The sequence below is a fragment of the Callionymus lyra genome, chromosome 4 (genome assembly GCF_982586985.1).
Source record: "Callionymus lyra chromosome 4, fCalLyr1.hap1.1, whole genome shotgun sequence".
In the NCBI taxonomy this organism is placed as follows: Eukaryota; Metazoa; Chordata; class Actinopteri; order Syngnathiformes; family Callionymidae; genus Callionymus; species Callionymus lyra.
Window position 1 is genome coordinate 4793692 of NC_141821.1, and position 25260 is coordinate 4818951.

The 25260-nt window shown below is 34.8% G+C and overlaps 2 protein-coding genes across 5 annotated transcripts in view; both read left to right on the forward strand.

The window, feature by feature from the left end:
• The first annotated feature begins 116 nt into the window (after positions 1–116).
• men1 (multiple endocrine neoplasia I) lies at positions 117–9669 on the forward strand. Of its 2 annotated transcripts, XM_087788530.1 has the most exons (11): positions 117–237; positions 721–790; positions 2403–2872; positions 3202–3410; positions 4009–4137; positions 4201–4241; positions 4300–4387; positions 5179–5315; positions 6993–7137; positions 7203–7382; positions 8627–9669. In XM_087788530.1, exons 3-11 carry the CDS (start codon positions 2437–2439, stop codon positions 9122–9124), a joined length of 1863 nt encoding a protein of 620 aa, XP_087644656.1. In that variant the 5' UTR covers positions 117–237; positions 721–790; positions 2403–2436; the 3' UTR covers positions 9125–9669. The 2 variants fall into 2 exon arrangements, with proteins under 2 accessions (XP_087644656.1, XP_087644655.1); XM_087788529.1 differs by lacking the exon at positions 721–790.
• A 1338-nt stretch (positions 9670–11007) lies between these two features.
• The window catches only part of map4k2 (mitogen-activated protein kinase kinase kinase kinase 2), a 56467-nt gene continuing 42214 nt past the window's right edge, over positions 11008–25260 (forward strand). For all 3 annotated transcript variants that reach the window (XR_015710874.1, XR_015710875.1, XM_087788535.1), the window contains exons 1-3: positions 11008–11263; positions 21116–21173; positions 22371–22461. Coding sequence is in view for 1 of the 3 variants with exons in the window: in XM_087788535.1 (XP_087644661.1) it covers positions 11171–11263; positions 21116–21173; positions 22371–22461 (242 nt within the window). In the remaining 2 variants the exon portion in view is untranslated. The remainder of the gene's footprint in view (positions 11264–21115; positions 21174–22370; positions 22462–25260) is intronic.

Genomic DNA, 25260 nt, shown 5'->3' on the forward strand with positions numbered 1-25260 from the left:
TCTCCGCGAACTTCAATTCCCACCATGCACCGGCAGACCCCGGATGTGCGGGCGGTGCGCTTGCGCTCGTGTATTCACGAAGCGCCACTACGCCGGCGCGGAGTGTGGAGTCACCGTTAAACCGCGTTCGCTACGCAAACGCACTTAACCGTTGCGAGTGACTACTGGGCAGAGTGAAGTGCGCGGCAAAAGCAGGGGAACCAAACAAAAACATGTGGCGGAGGCACTGAATTACTGGTACGTTCTTTACGGCTCGTCTGTCCCGGTTTATGCTCGTCAGAGGCGGCGAGTGTCGCCGGTGTAACGGGATCGTTGTGTTCCGGTGCGCGCTCGTCACCCGCGTGTGTGTGAAAGTAGTCAAGTGAGCAACTAGCGGCTCGTTAGCTAGTTAGCAGTGTTTGACCACATCAGTAGCAGCTCAGCTAACTAGTGTCGTGACGTGTATTCTCGCTCACTTTTACTTCCGCGGCTTGTTTTAGATCAAAGCTGGTAAATAACCGGTTAAATAACACAAACAAATGCGCGGATTTCATCCATTTTTCGTAAAGTTAGCTGGTTGAGACTCGGTTGTTGTGAAAAGTTCAATAACCTCTCGGGCTATTTTGGCTCTTCTTATTTTCGTGTTAAAGTCAGGATAAGCAGATTAGCGGTTGGTTTTGTGTATTTTTAACAGTCGTGGTTTGAACATATCTTCATCTCCATGGTAATGCGTCTGCGTAGTTAGCCTGCTGCTGCCCCGCCCACCCGCTCCGTGGAGCCGGCGTGACGTCATTCACAACACACTGCGCAGGTATACACGCACTTCTGTATTTACGGTAAAAATATTCATTTAATGAGTCGACTTATTTTATTATTAATCTATTAATAGTTAGTTCTCAATTTCAGTTTGAATGTTAAAAATCACATCTTAATTATTTCATTTATGCTCGTTACTATATTTCATAAACGCAGTGATAGAATCTTGTTCTCAGTTTTATCTTGACCTTTAAAGTATATATTTTATTGTGTATTGTTTTGATTGTTTAAGCGCTTTGTGACACTGCGATGGAAAAGCGCTATACAAATACAAATTACTTACTTACTTATATTTTCTTTCTCTTAATTGGCATTTGACCACAATTATTTTCTTTCTAAACTGTCAGTGGTTAGATTTTATTTAAAGATCCCTATCAAAAGAAGAAGTCATGAGATGAAATGAGATGTAGTTTTTGCCATGACTTAGAGCTAAATAGAGCTAAAAAAAAAGAGTTGATGTCGTTATATTATTGTGTAATATTTCATTCAACACATTTCTTTTATAAATTTAAGGTAAGGTAAGGTAGAACTTTATTGATCCCTCAGGAGGTCTCCTTAGGGAAATTGTTTTTTCCAATAGCCACAGAAAATACAGCAATTTTTTATAAAAAAAATAAATCAAAATAAAATAAGAAGAAGAATATAAAGAGAAAGAACAAGATGATATAATCTAAGTCTAAAGATAAAGATAAAGAACATAGATCAAAGAAAAACAACAAAGACAAAGCATACAAAGACTAACATAGAACAGAAGATCATGACACTTTCACTCCACTCCTGCCCCCGAACTCAGAATTGTACAATTTAATAGCCCGAGGAATGAATGAGTCCCTGAGTCTATTAGTGTTGCACCTGGGAAGGAGCATTCATGCACTCATTCTGCTAATAATAAGATAATAATAATAATAAGTTAATAAGATAAGGAATGAATGAGTCCTTGAGTCTATTAGTGTTGCATCATGGGAGGAGCATTCGTTACTCATTCTGCTTCTCTGCTCACTGATGACAGTGTTCAGAGGATGACTGTCATCATCATGATGGACAGTAGTTTGTTCAATGATCTCCTCTCATGTCACCAGTGAGTCCAGCTTCAACCACAGAACCAGCCTTTCTGATCAACCTGTCCAACCTGTAATGTATATAAGATGTTTTTTCAGTATTTCCCCAAAGAAGAACGTATGAAAGAAATAAACGAGGGAAAAATCGTCAGACAAAGATGTATGATAAAGTGAATATAAACCTAAACAATTTTTATTTATTAAAGTTTTTCTATGAGAACTGTCAATTCCATTAATACTTAAGGTTTAATACAGATACGAACAATAAATGAATGTATTTTTATTACACTACTGTAAAAGTACTTCTTTACCGGGTTGAACTTGTACTGTTTGTTTTTGTATTTTGCTCTTGCTTACTGCATATTAATTTATTGTAATAGCTATATTATGTATTAGTATTTTGTCATTCTTTTTTAAAATGTGCACTGTATGTATTGTTTTAATTAATTAATTATTTAATAATTTAATTATTTTTCTACTTGAACCTGACCACTTTTGGACGAATAAAGAATGATTTTATCGTTTCTAACGTCTAATTCTTCTCCACAGATGAGGAGAGTATCAGTGACTGACGGTCTCCATCATGGGTCTTCACTCCTCCCAGAAGAAGCACTTCCCCCTGCGGGGGATCGACGGCGTGGTCCTGCTGTTCGAGGCAGAGCTCCGTAAGTCGGAACCGGACCTGGCCCTCCTCTCCCTGGTCCTGGGCTTTGTGGAGCACTTCCTGGCCGTGAACCGGGTCGTGCCCATCAACGTGCCCGGCGTGAGATTCGAACCACTTGAACCGGACTGTCCCACCTCCTGCTTCCCCACCGTGGAGCTGGGCATGATCTCTGCACTGTACGAGCGCTTCACCGCGCAGATCCGGGGGGCCGTGGACTTGTCCCAGTTCCGGAGAACCTCCTCAGGATCCAGCAGGGAGTTGGTGAAGAAAGTGTCCGACGTCATCTGGAACAGTCTGAGCCGATCGTATTTCAAGGACCGAGCCCACATCCAATCCCTCTTCAGTCTTATCACTGGTACGACGTTCATTCTTACCTGAAGATCTCAAACACCTTCACTTGTAGAGGTTTCCTACACAAAGTTCCTTTTTTACAGTCTCACATTTGCATCTATTTATTATAAGTAGCATCACTAATAAATTAGTAGTGCGATGGTCCAAATGTAAATCTTATAAGTAATGTATGTTTTAAAATAACAATATGAAAAAAACTGTTGAAACTTCAATCTAGGACGAAGTACAAGTGTATTTCATATTTAAGATCGGTTCATCCTCTAATTCTGCAGGTTGTCGATGGATTTCGTGCACATTTTAAAGGATTTAAAAGTGTATATTTGTGTGCTGCAGGTACTAAACTTGACAGCTCTGGCGTAGCGTTTGCCGTGGTGGCCGCCTGCCAGGTCCTCGGTCTGAAGGACGTGCACCTGGCGTTGTCCGAGGATCACGCCTGGGTGATATTTGGCAAAAATGGGGAGGAGACGGCCGAGGTCACATGGCACGGCAAGGGAAACGAAGACCGGCGAGGACAAACTGTGAACACGGGCGTCAACGAGAAGGTAAGAGCGGTGGAGGTTTAAATGATGAGAGTATTTCAGGGCCGGTGTTGAATCTAACGTTTCAAATTAAATGGTTTTTCAAACCATTTATATATGTGTATATATATATATATATATATATATATATATATATATATATATATATTTTTTATAAATGATTATATTTATTTTTTATTATTATATATATAAATTTATTATTATAAATAATTTCTATGGTTGATTTTTAAAAATAAATGAATAAATTAAATACACAAAAAATCGACTATTTGTAAAAAGTTAAATATTCTTATTCCAATAATTAAAAAAAAAATATATATATATATATACTGTATATATTTATTTTATAACTTCATCGTTTTTATTTTGTGGCCTTTTTAAATTTAAGTTATTATACCAACCTTTTTAATCGAAATTGTATTTAAAAAAAAAAAGCTAACAATGACAAATTTAGAAATGTATTGAAATAATAATATCAAACTGTGTGGTATTTAAGAAAACACATATTATATATTCAAACATTTCGATCGATCTTTACTTCCATGTTAAATGAGAGGATTGTTCACATCTCTGATCTGAACTGTTCACTCCTGTCCTTCAGAGTTGGCTGTACCTGAAAGGCTCCTACATGAAGTGCGACAGAAACATGGAGGTGGCCTTCATGGTGTGCGCCATCAACCCGTCACTGGACCTGCACACTGATAGTTCTGAGCTCCTGCAGCTGCAGCAGGTGAGTCACTGTGTGTGACGTCGTCTCCTGGACGCCGACTCACAGAAACGTCTTCCTCCACAGAAGCTGCTCTGGCTGCTGTATGACAGAGGAGACCTGGACAGGTGAGGTGACCTGGTCAGTTTACCTTCTTGACCCTTGAACTTGCTCCTCCTGCTGCAGGTACCCGATGGCCATGGGAACTCTGGCTGACCTGGAGGACCAAGATCCGATCCCAGGGAAAGAAAATCCTCTGAAAATCCACCTCAAGGTCAGTAGAGACGCCAGGGATTTGATCTGTTTTCATTCATTCATGATTTTAAAAAAAAAGCTGTTTGTGGTGAAACTTTAACTCATTGAGGACTTTTTTTCAATCTCAACATTAGTAAAATTTATGTCAACATGTTAACACATCGTTTGATGTTTTCATTACAGTCTAAATTCACTGTTTTTTTTTAAATTTGTAGCCGTTAAAATTCAATATAAAAATGTTGGTATAATGGAGCCTCCAGACAACACCAACAGAATACCGAGCTACTGATCCTACTCTCGGCCAATCATGTGGTGCGCTGATGATCATGTGACGAGCACTGGCACTGATGTCATCAAAGCAGATTCAAAACAGGCTATTAGCTACTAATGCTAGTTTTACAACTTTTGTGTGCTCGATTGGTTTAGTCCTGTAAGATGGCACTATTTAAAAAGAAAATGTAAAAAAAATATTTAATTTAGAAATTTTACTATGAACATCTACCTGTAAATGTGTAAAAATAAATAAATAATCAATTTATTTTGGGAAAGAAAACGTTTTTGTAAAGCAAATTGTTAAAAAAAAAAAAAATTCAACCCATTGATATAAAAGTCATGAAATCTACTAATTAAAAAAGAATAAAATCATTAGTAAAAACAAGATTTAAATAAAAATGATTTCTAAAATGTTAATTCAATCCTTCAATACTCTGACGACACTGAACTACGTCAATAATTAAAGTACATGTATTTAATTAAATTCAGTTTGTTTGATCCAAGTGTTTGACTGACGGTTCTGTCTCTGGGTCTCAGGCCGTAGGTTCTGCTGAGAAGTTCTACAACAACGAGCACATCTACCCGTACATGTACCTGGCTGGCTTCCACTACCGACACAGGAACGTGCGCGACGCCCTGAGGTCGTGGGCGGCGGCGGCGCAGGTCATGCAGGAGTGAGTTCATAAAGATTGTTGCTGCGAAGAAGACCATGATTCATAGTATATATAGTTTATTACACTGACAGTTACGAACAGGAAACCACAAGATGGCGGTAAAACCCCGTCCAGGGTGTGAAACCTCAGTTCTGTCTGTGACTCTCTCCCTCTTTGACACAAATGCTAAAAATACCAGAGTGACCCACCGGGCCACACATTCTCCTCGTCTTCCTGTTCCTGCCTCTCATTGTTCTGCCGGCGCCGCCTCTTCCTTCTGAGCTCATTCCATTGAACACGAGTCGATTCATAAGAGCCGCCTTTTCCTGGAAACACTTTAATATCAAGAGTTGATGCAACAGAATCGAAACTCAAAGTTCATGGAAGTATTTCATCGGAATATTGATGGTAAACGTGGATCAGTGGAATGTTTTTAGCTTTTTTTAAACTTTTTGTTGGATTTAATCATTTCTGTAGTAATAGATTGAATTTGTTTTCATTTAATAATTAAATTCCAAATATAGAATCTTTTCAAAATGAAGAAATCCTAACAGAGGTTGATATTATAATTCAAAACTCAATATTTTTAAATTTGTAGCCTTTTTTAATTAAATATAAAAATGTTGTTATAAAACTTAAGCTCAACTTTCAGCTGATCATGCGATGACGATTATTCTGGTTATAAAATGATACTATTCTGAATTCTGAGCCGCTCTAGTAGAAGAACTCACATTTCTGTGATCCTTTAAATGTTCATTGGCTGCCAGTTTCCGCACCAGAGGAGAGAAATCCTTCCAGACTGTTGCTCCTAAGCTTTGGAACCATCTCTGTGTTTGATGATCTACTGACTCCTTCAAGAAACATCTGTGTTTGATGATCTACTGACTCCTTCAAGAAACATCTGTGTTTGATGATCTACTGACTCCTTCAAGAAACATCTGTGTTTGATGATCTACTGACTCCTTCAAGAAACATCTGTGTTTGATGATCTACTGACTCCTTCAAGAAACATCTGTGTTTGATGATCTACTGACTCCTTCAAGAAACATCTGTGTTTGATGATCTACTGACTCCTTCAACAAACATCTGTGTTTGATGATCTACTGACTCCTTCAACAAACATCTGTGTTTGATGATCTACTGACTCCTTCAAGAAACATGTGTGTTTGATGATCTACTGACTCCTTCAACAAACATCTGTGTTTGATGATCTACTGACTCCTTCAACAAACATCTCTGTGTTTGATGATCTACTGACTCCTTCAAGAAACATCTGTGTTTGATGATCTACTGACTCCTTCAAGAAACATCTGTGTTTGATGATCTACTGACTCCTTCAAGAAACATCTGTGTTTGATGATCTACTGACTCCTTCAAGAAACATGTGTGTTTGATGATCTACTGACTCCTTCAACAAACATCTGTGTTTGATGATCTACTGACTCCTTCAAGAAACATCTGTGTTTGATGATCTACTGACTCCTTCAAGAATCATCTTAAGACACTTTTATTTGTTTCCTTGATTCTCTGAGACTCTTGTGTTTGTCTCAGTGGTGTCTTGAACGTTTAAGTATATATTTTATTGGGTATTGTTTTAATTTTTTCCAGCACTTTATGACCCTGGTCTAGAAAAGCGCTATATAAATATAAATGACTTGCTTAATAAAGCTTGGACTAAACTTTGATCTTCTCTGGCAGGTACAACTATTTCCGCGAAGATGAGGAAATCTACAAGGAGTTCTTCGACATCGCCAACGACGTGATTCCAACCCTGCTGAAGGAGGCCAGCTCCGCGGCCGAGGGTCCCGGAGAAGGTCCCGAGGTAGACGACGGACCCGAGAAGGTGACTTCATCATCTGTCGTCACCAGGACCTTCTCGTGACCAAACGTCTCCTACTTTCTCATCAGGATCAACCCAAGCAGCAGCAGGCGGCGGCGTTCTCGGCGCTGGGGGACCCAGAATGCTTTGCTCACTTGCTGCGCTTCTACGACGGCATCTGCAAGTGGGAGGAAGGCAGTCCCACGCCGGTGCTGCACGTGGGCTGGGCCACGTACCTGGTCCAGTCCCTGAGCCGCTTTGATGCACAGGTAAGAGCCACGAGAACCTTCTGTCATCAAGTCAACATCTGTCAGACAAACATGTCTCCAGCGAGAGACGACTATGTATCGACAGTTGATGCTACTGACGCGAACATAACTGCACAACATTAAGATCAACATTTAAAGTTGAAGACGAATGTGAATTTTCTCACGTAGACATTTGTATGAAAAGTCAATCTGTGGTATTTATATGGATTTCTGTGCTGAAATATTTTCATAGAAAGGAAATTAAAGCCTGCTTTTACTTTATAATCTTTTTCACTAATATAACTATTTATTTTTGTTGTTTTTTAATTTAGTTTATATCATATTTTTCATTTTGTTTATGCAGATAATTACATATTTTATACATGTTCAAAATTAAGTTTTATTCTTAGTTAATTTACAAAAATACTTGGTTTTTATTGTTTTTATATCCCAAAGTGGTTGATTTATTTAAGTGTATTTAAAAGCAAAAATATATTTTATATTTTTTAAATATAAAATATATTTAAAATACATTTTAATATGAACTGTTATGATCTCTTTGTATTTACAGTATTTTGAGAGCAAAGATATATTTACATTTTTTTCTATTTAAAGTGTTTAAAAGGGAAGAATATTTGATACTTATTTATAGATGTTGGATGTTTTTTTTACATATTAAATGTGTTAAAAGCAAAAATAGATTTGACATCTTTTTATATTTAGTATATTTGAAAGAGAAGATATATTCGTAAGTAAGTAACACAGATTTTAAATTAGTAGGAGAATTAACAAAATAATTATTATTAAATTAAAGTGTTCAGACTAGTTTATAAAAGTCTAAATACTGAACATTACCTTAAAAGTTAATAATATTTATTTTCAGCCAAACAAACTTGTGGTTTATTTATTTGTTTTCAGAAGTTTAAACTTGTAGGTAAAATGACAAAATAATTATATAAAAGTTTTTTTTACTAGTTTATAAGTTAAAAAATGATATATATATCTTTTTTTTTTTTTTTTAAGTACAACTGACTCTGGTTGAGAGTAAAGATATATTTTGGTGTAAGTTTTGATTGTAGTTTGATAACATATACTCTTTAACATTGTGATTGATGTATTTCAAGATGGTTAACATAATAACCTAATACTACTAGAAGTAGTAGGTTATTATGTTAACCATCTAGAAGTAGTAGTAGTAGTAGTAGTATTAGGTTATTATGTTACCCATATCATGTTAACTTACTCCGCCCTGGTCTCTCCTTCAGATCCGTCAGAAAGTGACGATCATCACAAAAGAGCCGGAGACTCCGGACGATGACGACCAGTCCAGTGAAGACCTGCGAGAAGGACGCAGGAGAGTCCCTCGCAGGGAGTCCAAGCTGGAGGAGCAGAGCCCCCCGCTCCCGGCGGCCCCCGGCTCCCCGTCCCCCCACGCCCCCACAGACCAGCCCAAGAAGATTAGCGAGCGCCGCCGCTCCTCCCAGGGTCTCCGGGTCGGGGACTCGGACGGGAAAGCCCCCAGTCCCGACTCCTCGCCGGCGTCCCTGCAGCAGGCGTCGCCCGCCGCCACGTGCCCGGTGGTGACCTTCCAGAGCGAGAAGATGAAGGGCATGAAGGAGCTGCTGCGCGCCGCCAAGGTGAACTCCAGCGCCATCAAGCTGCAGCTCACCGCCCAGTCTCAGGTACAGATGAAGCGGCAGAAGAGCACGCCGGCCGGAGACTACTCCATGTCCTTCATGAAGCGACAGCGCAAGTCTCTGTAGACGCTCGTCCTGCAAACTGTGACTCTCCCGCCACATCTGACGCTGCCCGAGGCGGTTCTCGAGGCGGTTCTCGAGGCGGTTCTCGAGGCAGTTCTCGAGGCGGTTCTCGTCTCCTCCGAGCAATAGCACCTCGTGCTCAAACCTTGAATTTCAACGAGCAGGTTGTTCTTCTCGGATCAACGGTCAGTTTACACGTGGACGTCTCGACGCAAAAGTGACGACCGGACGAGTGTAGATCTCAAACGTTAGGACTGGACAGTGAAGAATTTAGGATAGTTACTGTGTAACATTGTCCACATCTGCCCGATCGACAGCTTCTTTCTTGCTAGCTCTTCGTTGCCTTACTTTGCTCCTCCCTCATCTAGACGGCCTTTTTAGTTCCATCCTAGCTCCGCTTAGGCGCCTTTGAACCAGAAGACCTGAACGACCAAGCACTGTGGACACCGACCCGGGGTCTGGACGTCCTACTTGCTCGACGACTTGTGGTGTTTGTCCTTTTCTTTGGTATCTGCAAGTAATAAAGTTCTGATGTTCTGAAAAAAATATCTCAAATTTCAACAAATTTCATTTAATTCATTGAACTCGGTTACAATTTAAGTCAAGACTTTGATATATAACATGTTTTTCTTTACACTAAACAAGATTAATAGAATATAATCTCTTTATTTTCAAAGTAAAACATGGTACACTGCTGTACAACTACATTATTATTTAGTTGTGTGTCTCTACACAAACCATTCAATACGTGTGTATTGAATGGTTTGTGAAAGAACTAGAGAATAAGAAACAAATTAATCATTTTAAAAATGAAGGAAATAAGTAACAACTATACAAAATAATTAATATAAATTGATCTATACATTAATACATTAAATAAGAAAATAAATTAATAACGACCAATGCAACAAATTATAAACGTATTTGGAGGGAAATGTTTGTAATTCAACAAATTTCATAGAACTTATTGAACTTTGTTACAATTTAAGTCAAGACTTCGATATAAAACCTGTTCTGGTTTACACTAAACAAGATTAATAGAATAGAATCTCTTTATTTTCAAAGTAAAACATGGTACACTGCTGTACAACTACATTATTATTTAGTTTTGTGTCTACACACAAATACAATAGACACAACATGAAAGAACTAGAGAATGAAAGTGAATGAATAAGAAACAACCATCATATAAAATAATTCATATAAATGTATCTATACATTAATACATAAAATAAGAATATAAATTAATAACCAATGCAACAATTTATAAATGTATTTGGAGGGAAATGTATGTATAAATGTGTAATTAATGATGTTTACAGATGAAAAATATTATGTTTATAAAATATATAAAACAGTTGCTCTTATATAAAGTCTTGGATGTTTTCTTCCATGATTACATCTATAATTATAATTGTAAGTAAGAAGATAACATTTTAGGAATAAAAGACTTTTCTAAAACAAAAAAAAAACATCCTCCTTTTCCTCCTACAGACTCTCGCAAACATGTTGAAAATAACAGAAGTGATAAAGAATCAATTGATCGGTGCAACAATAACCTTCAAAGATTTAAATCATTGTCTCCAAAACCCTGTTCTGTGATCAATAGATTTACATCATTTATTTTATTTTCGTATTACTAATACTGTCTGAAAGGTGTATTATTTAGAAAAAACGACATATCTTGACTCGAGTTTATTAAAAAATAAACCTGATAACTAGTATAAATGAGTGAAACACAAACTCAATATAATTTGTATAGTTTTTTAAATAAATAACTCTGAGATGACACGAGTGGACGCTGGAGGGCCACAAACCCCGGAGCGTACCCTGTCTACTGCGCATGCGCGCTCCTCCAGCTGCTCACAGAGGCGGGAGGTGAAGATCGAGGAGATCCAGTCGCTCCTCATCCTTCCTCGAGTCCGAGTCTCGAGTCCGAGTCTCACCAAGTGTCTGCTGCTGTCTCTCATTCCATCATCGTCTCATCTTCTCTCGAACCACAGCAACATGTCGAGGCTCTGATCGGCAGCAGCGGCGGATCCTCCGATCATGGAGCGGATCGGAGTCTCTTTCCTGGACCCCCTGGAGGACTACGAGCTGATCCACAGGATCGGCTGCGGAACCTACGGAGATGTCTTCAAGGTTTGTTCTCACCTTCTCTCTCACGCGCACACACCTGCAGAGGAACAAAGATTCTCTCACTTCCTGTCGTCACGTGGTTGAACCGCTGCACAGGTGTCGCTGCTGTCGATCAAACTTTACATCTGGTAATAATACTGTTATTAAATGTTATTTATGTATATATATATCAAAATATGTCATGTTCAAGCCATCAAACTTTAGATCTGATAATAATACTGTTATTAAATGTTATTTATGTATATATATATACTGTATATATCAAAATAAGTCATGTTCGAGCCATCAAACTTTATATCTGATAATAATACTGTTATTAAATGTTATTTATGTATATATATATATACTGTATATATCAACATATGTCATGTTCGAGCCATCAAACTTTATATCTGATAATAATACTGTTATTAAATGTTATTTATGTATATATATACTGTATATATCAAAATATGTCATGTTCGAACCATCAAACTTTATATCTGATAATAATACTGTTATTAAATGTTATTTATGTATATATATATATACTGTATATATCAAAATATGTCATGTTCGAGCCATCAAACTTTATATCTGATAATAATACTGTTATTAAATGTTATTTATGTATATATATATATACTGTATATATCAAAATATGTCATGTTCGAACCATCAAACTTTATATCTGATAATAATACTGTTATTAAATGTTATTTATGTATATATATATATACTGTATATATCAAAATATGTCATGTTCGAGCCATCAAACTTTATATCTGATAATAATACTGTTATTAAATGTTATTTATGTATATATATATATACTGTATATATCAAAATATGTCATGTTCGAACCATCAAACTTTATATCTGGTAATAATACTGTTATTAAATGTTATTTATGTATATATATATACTGTATATATATCAAAATATGTCATGTTCGAGCCATCAAACTTTATATCTGATAATACTGTTATTAAATGTTATTTATGTATATATATATACTGTATATATCAAAATATGTCATGTTCAAGCCATCAAACTTTAGATCTGGTAATAATACTGTTATTAAATGTTATTTATGTATATATATATACTGTATATATCAAAATATGTCATGTTCGAGCCATCAAACTTTATATCTGATAATAATACTGTTATTAAATGTTATTTATGTATATATATATACTGTATATATCAAAATAAGTCATGTTCGAACCATCAAACTTTATATCTGGTAATAATACTGTTATTAAATGTTATTTATGTATATATATATACTGTATATATCAAAATATGTCATGTTCGAGCCATCAAACTTTATATCTGATAATAATACTGTTATTAAATGTTTTTTATGTATATATATATATATACTGTATATATCAAAATATGTCATGTTCGAACCATCAAACTTTATATCTGGTAATAATACTGTTATTAAATGTTATTTATGTATATATATATACTGTATATATATCAAAATATGTCATGTTCGAGCCATCAAACTTTATATCTGATAATACTGTTATTAAATGTTATTTATGTATATATATATACTGTATATATCAAAATATGTCATGTTCGAGCCATCAAACTTTATATCTGATAATAATACTGTTATTAAATGTTATTTATGTATATATATATACTGTATATATCAAAATAAGTCATGTTCGAGCCATCAAACTTTATATCTGATAATAATACTGTTATTAAATGTTATTTATGTATATATATATACTGTATATATCAAAATAAGTCATGTTCGAGCCATCAAACTTTATATCTGATAATAATACTGTTATTAAATGTTATTTATGTATATATATATACTGTATATATCAAAATATGTCATGTTCGAGCCATCAAACTTTATATCTGATAATAATACTGTTATTAAATGTTATTTATGTATATATATATACTGTATATATCAAAATAAGTCATGTTCGAGCCATCAAACTTTATATCTGATAATAATACTGTTATTAAATGTTATTTATGTATATATATATATCAAAATATGTCATGTTCGAACCATCAAACTTTATATCTGATAATAATACTGTTATTAAATGTTATTTATGTATATATATATACTGTATATATCAAAATATGTCATGTTCGAACCATCAAACTTTATATCTGGTAATAATACTGTTATTAAATGTTATTTATGTATATATATATCAAAATATGTCATGTTCGAACCATCAAACTTTATATCTGATAATAATACTGTTATTAAATGTCATTTATGTATAAATATATATCAAAATATGTCATGTTCGAACCATCAAACTTTATATCTGGTAATAATACTGTTATTAAATGTCATTTATGTATAAATATATATCAAAATATGTCATGTTCGAACCATCAAACTTTATATCTGGTAATAATACTGTTATTAAATGTCATTTATGTATAAATATATATCAAAATATGTCATGTTCGAACCATCAAACTTTATATCTGGTAATAATACTGTTATTAAATGTCATTTATGTATAAATATATATCAAAATATGTCATGTTCGAACCATCAAACTTTATATCTGGTAATAATACTGTTATTAAATGTCATTTATGTATAAATATATATCAAAATATGTCATGTTCGAACCATCAAACTTTATATGTGGTAATAATACTGTTATTAAATGTCATTTATGTATAAATATATATCAAAATATGTCATGTTCGAACCATCAAACTTTATATCTGGTAATAATACTGTTATTAAATGTTATTTATGTATAAATATATATCAAAATATGTCATGTTCGAACCATCAAACTTTATATCTGGTAATAATACTGTTATTAAATGTTATTTATGTATAAATATATATCAAAATATGTCATGTTCGAACCATCAAACTTTATATCTGGTAATAATACTGTTATTAAATGTCATTTATGTATATATATATATCAAAATATGTCATGTTCGAACCATCAAACTTTATATCTGGTAATAATACTGTTATTAAATGTCATTTATGTATAAATATATATCAAAATATGTCATGTTCGAACCATCAAACTTTATATCTGGTAATAATACTGTTATTAAATGTCATTTATGTATAAATATATATCAAAATATGTCATGTTCGAACCATCAAACTTTATATCTGGTAATAATACTGTTATTAAATGTTATTTATGTATAAATATATATCAAAATATGTCATGTTCGAACCATCAAACTTTATATCTGGTAATAATACTGTTATTAAATGTTATTTATGTATAAATATATATCAAAATATGTCATGTTCGAACCATCAAACTTTATATCTGGTAATAATACTGTTATTAAATGTCATTTATGTATATATATATATCAAAATATGTCATGTTCGAACCATCAAACTTTATATCTGGTAATAATACTGTTATTAAATGTCATTTATGTATAAATATATATCAAAATATGTCATGTTCGAACCATCAAACTTTATATCTGGTAATAATACTGTTATTAAATGTCATTTATGTATAAATATATATCAAAATATGTCATGTTCGAACCATCAAACTTTATATCTGGTAATAATACTGTTATTAAATGTTATTTATGTATATATATATACTGTATATATATCAAAATATGTCATGTTCGAGCCATCAAACTTTATATCTGATAATACTGTTATTAAATGTTATTTATGTATATATATATACTGTATATATCAAAATATGTCATGTTCAAGCCATCAAACTTTAGATCTGATAATAATACTGTTATTAAATGTTATTTATGTATATATATATACTGTATATATATCAAAATATGTCATGTTCGAGCCATCAAACTTTATATCTGATAATACTGTTATTAAATGTTATTTATGTATATATATATACTGTATATATCAAAATATGTCATGTTCAAGCCATCAAACTTTAGATCTGATAATAATACTGTTATTAAATGTTATTTATGTATATATATATACTGTATATATCAAAATATGTCATGTTCGAGCCATCAAACTTTATATCTGATAATAATACTGTTATTAAATGTTATTTATGTATATATATATATACTGTATATATCAACATATGTCATGTTCGAGCCATCAAACTTTATATCTGATAATAATACTGTTATTAAATGTTATTTATGTATATATATAATGTATATATCAAAATATGTCATGTTCGAACCATCAAACTTTATATCTGGTAATAATACTGTTATTAAATGTTATTTATGTATAAATATATATCAAAATATGTCATGTTCGAACCATCAAACTTTATATCTGGTAATAATACTGTTATTAAATGTCATTTATGTATAAATATATATCAAAATATGTCATGTTCGAGCCATCAAACTTTAGATCTGATAATAATACTGTTATTAAATGTTATTTATGTATAAATATATCAAAACACAACTTTATTGCAGTAGTGACTTTCAACTGATCATTTTCTCCTTTATTTATTCACCGTTTTATCTCATTTTTAAACAGAGAACCGTAGAAATAAACATAAGTATCTTGGTTTTCCAAATATTATTCAAATAAATAAATACATTTTTTACCGGTTTTTCCATTTGGTCCATGTTTTTTTAGTTTTTCTCTGAAGTAAATTCAAAGTGTAAAACACCTGCGGAGATTTAAAACAAAAATGGAACTTTAGATGAAAACGTTAGTTTCAGTTTATATACAATAAATCAAATTAATTATATTTTCCAAGAGTTGATATTAAGTCAGGCTTTGATGATTACAGTATTAAAGAGCAAATATATATATTTGAAATTATTTTATATTTATTGTATTTGCCAGCAAAGATGTATTTAATTTTTTGTTTTATATTAACTGTTTTAAAAGCACAAATGTATTTTATATATTTTTATATGACTGTATTTTATAGCAAAAATATATTAGATATTTTTTTGTATTTATGGTATTTCAAAGGAAAGATATATTTGATATTTCTTTGTATTTACGGTAAGGAACAATATATGTGATCGTATTTAAGAGCAAACATATATTGGATGTTTTTTTTTCATATTAAAAGGAGAAATATATTTTATATCTTTTTACATTTATTGTATTTGAAAGCAAATATATATTCCATTATATTAACTGTATTTAAAAGCAAATATACTGTATGTTTGATATATTTTTAAATTTATTGTGTTTTTTTTTACATATACATTTTATATTTAAAAGCAAGTTTATATTTTTGACTTTTTTCAAAAATATTTATCATATTTAGAACAAAGATTTTTTCTTTTTTGTATTTACAGTGTTTAAAAGTAAATAAATATTTATTTATTTTAAAAATATATTTACCTTATTCAAAGGCAAAGATGTATTTGATGTATTTTTATCCATAAAACGTAAACTATTGCCGTGTCTCACCTTGAAAACTATATGGAAAAATTGACGAGTTCCTAATATTTGTTTCTTAAGTCGATCTACTGGTTTTTAAACCTTTTTTTATCTGCATTGAAAATGTGTTTTGAAATAGAAACGACACTAAATACTATTTTCATATTTCTGAACACATTTTAAGATGAATGATGGTTTAATTCTCGGTTGATAATTCAAGTTGTATTTCAAACTTAGGTTGATAATTGTATTTCAAACTGTGCTCCCCCACTGTCGCCCCGTGACCCCTGTGACCCCTGCATCCTGCACACTCAAGAATCTGCATTGTTTTCTTTCTTCACTGCAGACTCGCTGCAAATGTTGCGTCTGAGCACCAGTTGGACGGCTTTTCAGAGGAAGTGATTTATTCTGGTCGTCGCTGAGTACAGTGAGGATGTTGTTGGATTTAGACGCTTGTCTGTGGTGAACGTGTTCTCATGTAATTACAAGCGTTTCCTGAAGTGGAATTTCGGTAATTTTAAGCAGGTTCTCCAACATTTTCTTTTTTTTTACCCACAACCTGTTTATGGTCCTATTTTTACGGACCGACCGTAGATAAAAACAGCAAAAATAAAATAACATGGAGACGTTAAGTGCATAAAAATACATCCCATAATAACACTGGATCAGCAGGAGTCCTCGGTGTAGAACAAGCCTAAATATATAATAGTAGTTAAAGGAGGGGTAGGTGTTTTACAAAATGTTGTTGGCTACATTTTGTGTTCAGGAACGTTTGCTGAAAGTACACCTCAAATGTATCTTTTCCTCATGATACTTTCACAGAGTACTGATGGAAGATGATTAAGTTTAATGACACATCAATGTAGAATCATTGATCAGGAGTGAAGGACCGAATACTGATTGTATACTTGCAAATACTCTCCTTAAAAACCTGAAGTTCTGCCGAAGCGGTTGTTGCGAATTACAATGGGCTGTGATTAAGTGTGTATGAGTAAGAATCTGAAGATACGATACACATCATGATACAGGGTAATGGATACAATATATCGTGATTCTGTAGTAACAAGTATATATGTGTAGTATTGTCCAGTACTTGACTCTGGTGTTGCAGTATTTACAGACCACATGACTCTTGATGAAGTCGGAACTGCTTTCATTTGTTTTCAATCCAAAATATGTCCAAACATCAGCTTTAAAAGCTGCTGGATTCAATGTATCCTCTCGTCCTCAGTCATTGCTGTGAATCTTGCAAGATTTCATTGTTCTATATCTGAGTAAGTGACTGCTGCCATCTAGCGAATGGAAGTTTAATTGCAACACAAAAATGAACAAAATATTTACATGTTAATTTAATTTTTTTTTTATAAACACACTTCATTAGAATATAAACCATAAAATAACTATAATAAAATAAAATATATATCCACAATATTTCCCATTTTGTCTCTTGGCGTTTGTGACTGAACCTCGTCTCGTGTTTGAGAACAAAGAACAATTGTCGTCGTTAAATATTTGATAGTAAAAAGCAAGTTAAGAGCGAGTGACTGAGTCTGGTTCTGCTCAAGGTTTCTGCCTGTTTTTCTCCGTTTTATTGAAACTGAAACTGGTAGATACTGCTGTTAGGATTCGACACTTTCAATACACTTGAATACGTCGCCTATTGTGATGTTGTGTTGCATTGTGTGTCGGCTGATGTTTGTTGTTTCCTTCATCATCCAGATCGCGTTCTTTCCTTTACATCTAACACCACAAACATCTGTGAACGATGTGATTAAATCACAACAAAAGTCATTTTTCAACCATCATCGGATCGTTTCGAACCAGATCCGTCGAGTTTTTCCTCAAACTTTCTGAATCGAAGTTTTGATGGAAGTCCAGCCGAACTTCCTCCTCGCGGTCGTAATACTCGTAACAAAGCAGTTATTTCTGTCTCTCTGAGGAGAAACACGGCGGAGACGAGGCATCACTCGAGCAGGAAGTTCTGCGGTGGAGCAGGAAAGAAAACAGGAAGTAGATCGCGGCGAGCGACAGGTTGTGTCGTTGCTCTTCGTTTATGTCATCGATGGCTGTGGATCGAGAGAGACGTCAGACGTCAGAGCGACGGGTGCTTCCGAGGCAGTGAGGGGGAGACCAGAGTGATACTCAGAACCAGAACCTGGATCTCGTGGTCCAGAGTGATATTCAGAACCAGAACCTGGATCTCGTGGTCCAGAGTGATATTCAGAACCAGAACCTGGATCTCGTGGTCCAGAGTGATATTCAGAACCAGAACCTGGATCTCGTGGTCCAGAGTGATATTCAGAACCAGAACCTGGATCTCGTGGTCCAGAGTGATATTCAGAACCAGAACCTGGATCTCGTGGTCCAGAGTGATATTCAGAACCAGAACCTGGATCTCGTGGTCCAGAGTGATATTCAGAACCAGAACCTGGATCTCGTGGTCCAGAGTGATATTCAGAACCAGAACCTGGATCTCGTGGTCCAGAGTGATATTCAGAACCAGAACCTGGATCTCGTGTCTTCACTGACGGGTCGCACCGGCTACACTTTAACCCTGAGGTCGTTGATAATGTTCGCCACGTTTTCATTCTTCACATTCTCAGAGAGTCCTTGTCAATCATTTCATGTCGAGTATATAAAACTGCATCACAACTTGGATTATGTTTTTTTTAACACATTAACAATATTCAAGTGCACTGTAATGATTGTTGTTTGTTTTTGTTTGTGTTCAAATCATGTTTTTATTGTTTATATGTCAATAAAGTACCGTTAAAAATGTCGTATATACAATAAACATGCAAATATTCATGCTGTTTGTTCATTTTTGTGTTGCCATTTAAAAATGATTAGTCCTCTGCAGCCAAAGGGAAAATGTCATCTTGCGAGACCCCTGAGGACGAGAGGATACAGTGACTCCTGTATCGTTTGCACTTGAATCATGATATCGCCAGATTCAAGATAATACACATCCATATTTGCAACACTTTCATAAGACAGAAACTCTTCGGGGGAAAATATATTTAGACCAAGAAAAATGCTTTTAGATCCATGTTAAAAAAAATGTAAACGCTAGAAATTAAAATATTCTCACTACGACTGAGGACGAGAGGATACAGTGACTCCAGCAGCTTTTACAGCTAATGTTTGGACATATTTTGGTTTGAAAACGAATGAAAGTAGTTACGACTTCGTCAAGAGTCATGTGGTCTGTAAATACTACAACACCAGAGTCAAGTACTGGACAATACTACACATATATACTTGTTACTACACTATCACAACACCAGAGTCAAGTACTGGACAATACTACACATATATACTTGTTACTACACTATCACAACACCAGAGTCAAGTACTGGACAATACTACACATATATACTTGTTACTACACTATCACAACACCAGAGTCAAGTACTGGACAATACTACACATATATACTTGTTACTACACTATCACAACACCAGAGTCAAGTACTGGACAATACTACACATATATACTTGTTACTACACTATCACAACACCAGAGTCAAGTACTGGACAATACTACACATATATACTTGTTACTACACTATCACAACACCAGAGTCAAGTACTGGACAATACTACACATATATACTTGTTACTACACTATCATAACACCAGAGTCAAGTACTGGACAATACTACACATATATACTTGTTACTACACTATCATAACACCAGAGTCAAGTACTGGACAATACTACACATATATACTTGTTACTACACTATCACAACACCAGAGTCAAGTACTGGACAATACTACACATATAAACTTGTTACTACACTATCACAACACCAGAGTCAAGTACTGGACAATACTACACATATATACTTGTTACTACACTATCACAACACCAGAGTCAAGTACTGGACAATACTACACATATATACTTGTTACTTCACTATCACAACACCAGAGTCAAGTACTGGAAAATACTACACATATATACTTGTTACTACACTATCACAACACCAGAGTCAAGTACTGGACAATACTACACATATAAACTTGTTACTACACTATCACAACACCAGAGTCAAGTACTGGACAATACTACACATATATACTTGTTACTACACTATCACAACACCAGAGTCAAGTACTGGACAATACTACACATATATACTTGTTACTGTAAGGGGTGTTGATATTCTACAGGACCGTATTGATTTTCTTTCTTTATCAAATCATATTTTATTGTCCACCATAGTTATTTAATGATTTATAGTTCAATAAAGTTAACAAACAAACATTATTCGTCATATTACGAGACGTAAAATCTAAAACGGCTGATAAAAACAGAAGAGAAATGAAATAGTAAATATGAAAACTGGATCTGTTTCTATAGATTTCAATTTACCTTTTTTTAAACATTTAAAAAAGTTCAAGTGCATGATGGTGCTCGATGTGTTGAACTTGTGTTGTTGTGTCGTCTCTAACGTTAGCCTGTGTGTGTTCTAACAATTTTTTGTGTATTTTCAGGCACGGAACATCAGGACTGCTGGACTGGCTGCGATCAAGATTGTCAAGCTGGATCCAGGTGTGTTCACTTCCCTGTTTCAGTTTCTCTTTCCTTTATTTAGTAAGTCAGTAACAGTAACAGATCATCAAACACAGATGTTTCTTGAAGGAGTCAGTAGATCATCAAACACAGATGTTTCTTGAAGGAGTCAGTAGATCATCAAACACAGATGTTTCTTGAAGGAGTCAGTAGATCATCAAACACAGAGATGTTTCTTGAAGGAGTCAGTAGATCATCAAACACAGATGTTTCTTGAAGGAGTCAGTAGATCATCAAACACAGATGTTTCTTGAAGGAGTCAGTAGATCATCAAACACAGATGTTTCTTGAAGGAGTCAGTAGATCATCAAACACAGATGTTTCTTGAAGGAGTCAGTAGATCATCAAACACAGATGTTTCTTGAAGGAGTCAGTAGATCATCAAACACAGATGTTTCTTGAAGGAGTCAGTAGATCATCAAACACAGATGTTTCTTGAAGGAGTCAGTAGATCATCAAACACAGATGTTTCTTGAAGGAGTCAGTAGATCATCAAACACAGAGATGTTTCTTGAAGGAGTCAGTAGATCATCAAACACAGATGTTTCTTGAAGGAGTCAGTAGATCATCAAACACAGATGTTTCTTGAAGGAGTCAGTAGATCATCAAACACAGATGTTTCTTGAAGGAGTCAGTAGATCATCAAACACAGAGATGGTTCCAAAGCTTAGGAGCAACAGTCTGGAAGGATTTCTCTCCTCTGGTCCTGATCCGTGTTCAGGAACCATCATTAGATTCTGATCCACAGACCTCAGAGCCCGAGCTGGGGTGTAAGTCTGGATCAGATCACTGATGGAAGGTCTGACCATGAATAGATCTGAAAGTAAGAACCAGAATTTTAAAATGATCCTGAAAGAAACTGGCAGCCAGTGAAGAGTTTGAAGGATCATAGAAATGTAAGTTCTTCTACTAGAGCGTTTCTCAGCTTTAAAGCTGGCGTCTTAGTTCTTTTTTGCACCGTGGACCCGGTAAATGTGGGTCTTATCTTAATGGACCGACTTTAAGATAACAAGATTGAAAATAGATCAGGCATAATTTTCACTTGTTTATTGGTTTATATTTAAAGTTCGACCGAAAACGATTGGACGTGTCAAGTTGTTACTTTCGGAGAAATCCGTTTTACGAAAACCAAACACTAACAACACTGTTGTCACTCGGAACCATGTGTCTGCTCAGGCGACGACATCACGTCCATCCAGCAGGAGATCACCATGATGAAGGAGTGCAAACACAAAAACATCGTGTCCTACTTCGGCAGCTACCACAGGTAAAACATTTCACTTCTGCTTCCTCGTATCAGCAGATGTTGTGTTAGAAGCAGCAGTTGCTCTTCGGAAAGAAACTGGCAGCCAGAGAAGAGCTTTAAGGAGAAATGTGAGTTCTTCTACTAGAGCAGGTCAGAATTCTGGCTGCAGAGTTTTGTATGAACTGCATGCGAGACACATCCTTCTTGTTGAGACACCAAATTAAACTGTTTATACAATAGTCTAAACGAGACACAAACATACTAGTACTACTACTAATAGTTGAAACTGAGATGAATAAACATCGTGTATCTGTGACGCCATTTTTCCTTCTAGAGATTCCCGTCGACTATGGACTATTGTTTTGTTTAAATAATGTGTGTATTAGCCTTCAAATGAGTGTATTTATACCTGATAAAAATGATTTCTTTACATGTATTTTTTTTATCTGTTCAAGTCTCTATTTCCCATCGCTTGATAATGACCTGATCGTTGTCACTCCTGACTTTGTGAAGGTTGTTTTGTATCTTTAAAAACAGTTTTTAAAAACGTTTTAGGATCGAACAATTAAGACATGAATGTACAGTTCGAACAGAAAACTATGACTTCGATCAAATACGGACGGTTTTCTCAAAATTTAAGTTAACATTCATGTTGATTTGGTGACTTATAAAGATCTCAGGATTTAAGATAAGATAAGGGACAGAGAAGAAGGATTTAAACTGTAACTGGTTTGGTGAAGGAAAAACAAACGTAGAGATGATTAAAGATACATTTGTGCTTGAGTTTCATTCAACAGATGTAAACATTCATATCATGCTGTGTGTGATTGTGTCGTTCTTAGGGATCGTTTTTCCAAACAACAGCCTTATTTACAGACGGTAGAACCTGTACTTATTCTTGGTGTCTCCCCTAAATTATGAGACACTCACATGAAGTGTCTCAGAATAGAATCACTAGAGTCAGTGTTTCAAGTACAACCCGAGTGGAGGAAGACAAGAGTGAAAGAGTGGAGGATGTTATGATGAACGGATGAAACGGAAGCAAAAAAATGTATGAAAGTCTAGTAAACATGAAGGTAATACTAGTCTGTACATCAGGGATATATTTCCCCGCTTTCCTGATGTAATATGTGTCAATTTCAAGTACTTTTATTCGTCACAAAGTCTCTATTGCATCACTTCTCACAGAAAACGTCTAAATGTCAATCAAAGTTCTCCTGTATTCCCTGAACTATCTTTCGCCTCCGCCTGAGGATCACAGAGCATTAGTGGTCGCCGGCTTTATGAGGATTATCTTGTCGGTATTATCTTGTCGGGATTATGTCTGATGGAGATGAAACTAGATTTTATGGAATTATGTCTGTTTTCTACGTCAGTGGTCGTAGTTCGTTGGCACTTTATCGAGTGTGAATGGAATTTAAAAGTAAACTAATGTTGTTACGACACTATTGGAGACTCATTAGCTTGTCTTTGTGTTTCATTTAGTTTTAATTTCATCATTAATAACATGTAGTGCCTGAAGTCATCGTTTCTCTTTTGAGCCATTGTTGCTGTGCCAAGTTCAACTAATGTGTGTTGTTGTGATGTGTGACTCTATTGTATCATCACTGTGTGTTGTTGTGATGTGTGACTCTATTGTATCATCAGTGTGTGTTTGTTGTTGTGATGTGTGACTCTATTGTATCATCAGTGTGTGTGTGTTGTTGTGATGTGTGACTCTATTGTATCATCAGTGTGTGTGTGTTGTTGTGATGTGTGACTCTATTGTATTATCAGTGTGTGTGTGTGTGTGTTGTTGTGATGTGTGACTCTATTGTATCATCAGTGTGTGTGTTGTTGTGATGTGTGACTCTATTGTATCATCAGTGTGTGTGTGTTGTTGTGATGTGTGACTCTATTGTATCATCAGTGTGTGTGTGTTGTTGTGATGTGTGACTCTATTGTATTATCAGTGTGTGTGTGTGTGTGTTGTTGTGATGTGTGACTCTATTGTATCATCAGTGTGTGTGTTGTTGTGATGTGTGACTCTATTGTATCATCAGTGTGTGTGTGTTGTTGTGATGTGTGACTCTATTGTATCATCAGTGTGTGTGTGTGTGTGTTGTTGTGATGTGTGACTCTATTGTATCATCACTGTGTGTTGTTGTGATGTGTGACTCTATTGTATCATCAGTGTGTGTGTGTTGTTGTGATGTGTGACTCTATTGTATCATCAGTGTGTGTGTGTTGTTGTGATGTGTGACTCTGTTGTATCATCAGTGTGTGTGTGTTGTTGTGATGTTTGACTCTATTGTATCATCAGTGTGTGTGTGTTGTTGTGATGTTTGACTCTATTGTATCATCAGTTTGTGTGTGTTGTTGTGATGTTTGACTCTATTGTATCATCAGTGTGTGTTTGTACAAAACTCTCTTTTCGTTGAAATATCCACATTAGAAAAATTATCTTAAGCTCCGCCCACTGAAAGGACTTTGTTTTTCTGGAGATTAAATCTTGTTTACCATAACCACACCCACTCTGCTGTGATTGGTCAAGCAGGGAGGTTTGTCACCGCGTGTCATCAATCAGTCATCAAGTCTCCAAGGGCCTTGTTGTATAAACAAAGCAGGCCGGCTGGATTACGTCATAATGGACTGTGCTCTCGTAACCTCTCGTTCGCCCAGATTTCAGAGCAACTTTATAATGAGTTCAAAAAATGGTCATGATGAGGAACTTTAAAGAATCTTGTTAAAACTGTTACAAACATGTGATTTTTTTGAACAGCAGATTAACTTCAACACAACAAACCTGTGAATAGTGTCAGTAAAAACCTTGAACTCCCA

Bases quoted from the DNA above. Each gene is read 5' to 3' on its own strand.
- men1 (XM_087788530.1), top strand. From the start codon at position 2,437: ATGGGTCTTCACTCCTCCCAGAAGAAGCACTTCCCCCTGCGGGGGATC. The intron at 4,388-5,178 runs GTCAGTAGAGAC...TCTGGGTCTCAG, and splicing joins CTCTGAAAATCCACCTCAAG to GCCGTAGGTTCTGCTGAGAA. The intron at 5,316-6,992 runs GTGAGTTCATAA...CTTCTCTGGCAG, and splicing joins GCGGCGCAGGTCATGCAGGA to GTACAACTATTTCCGCGAAG.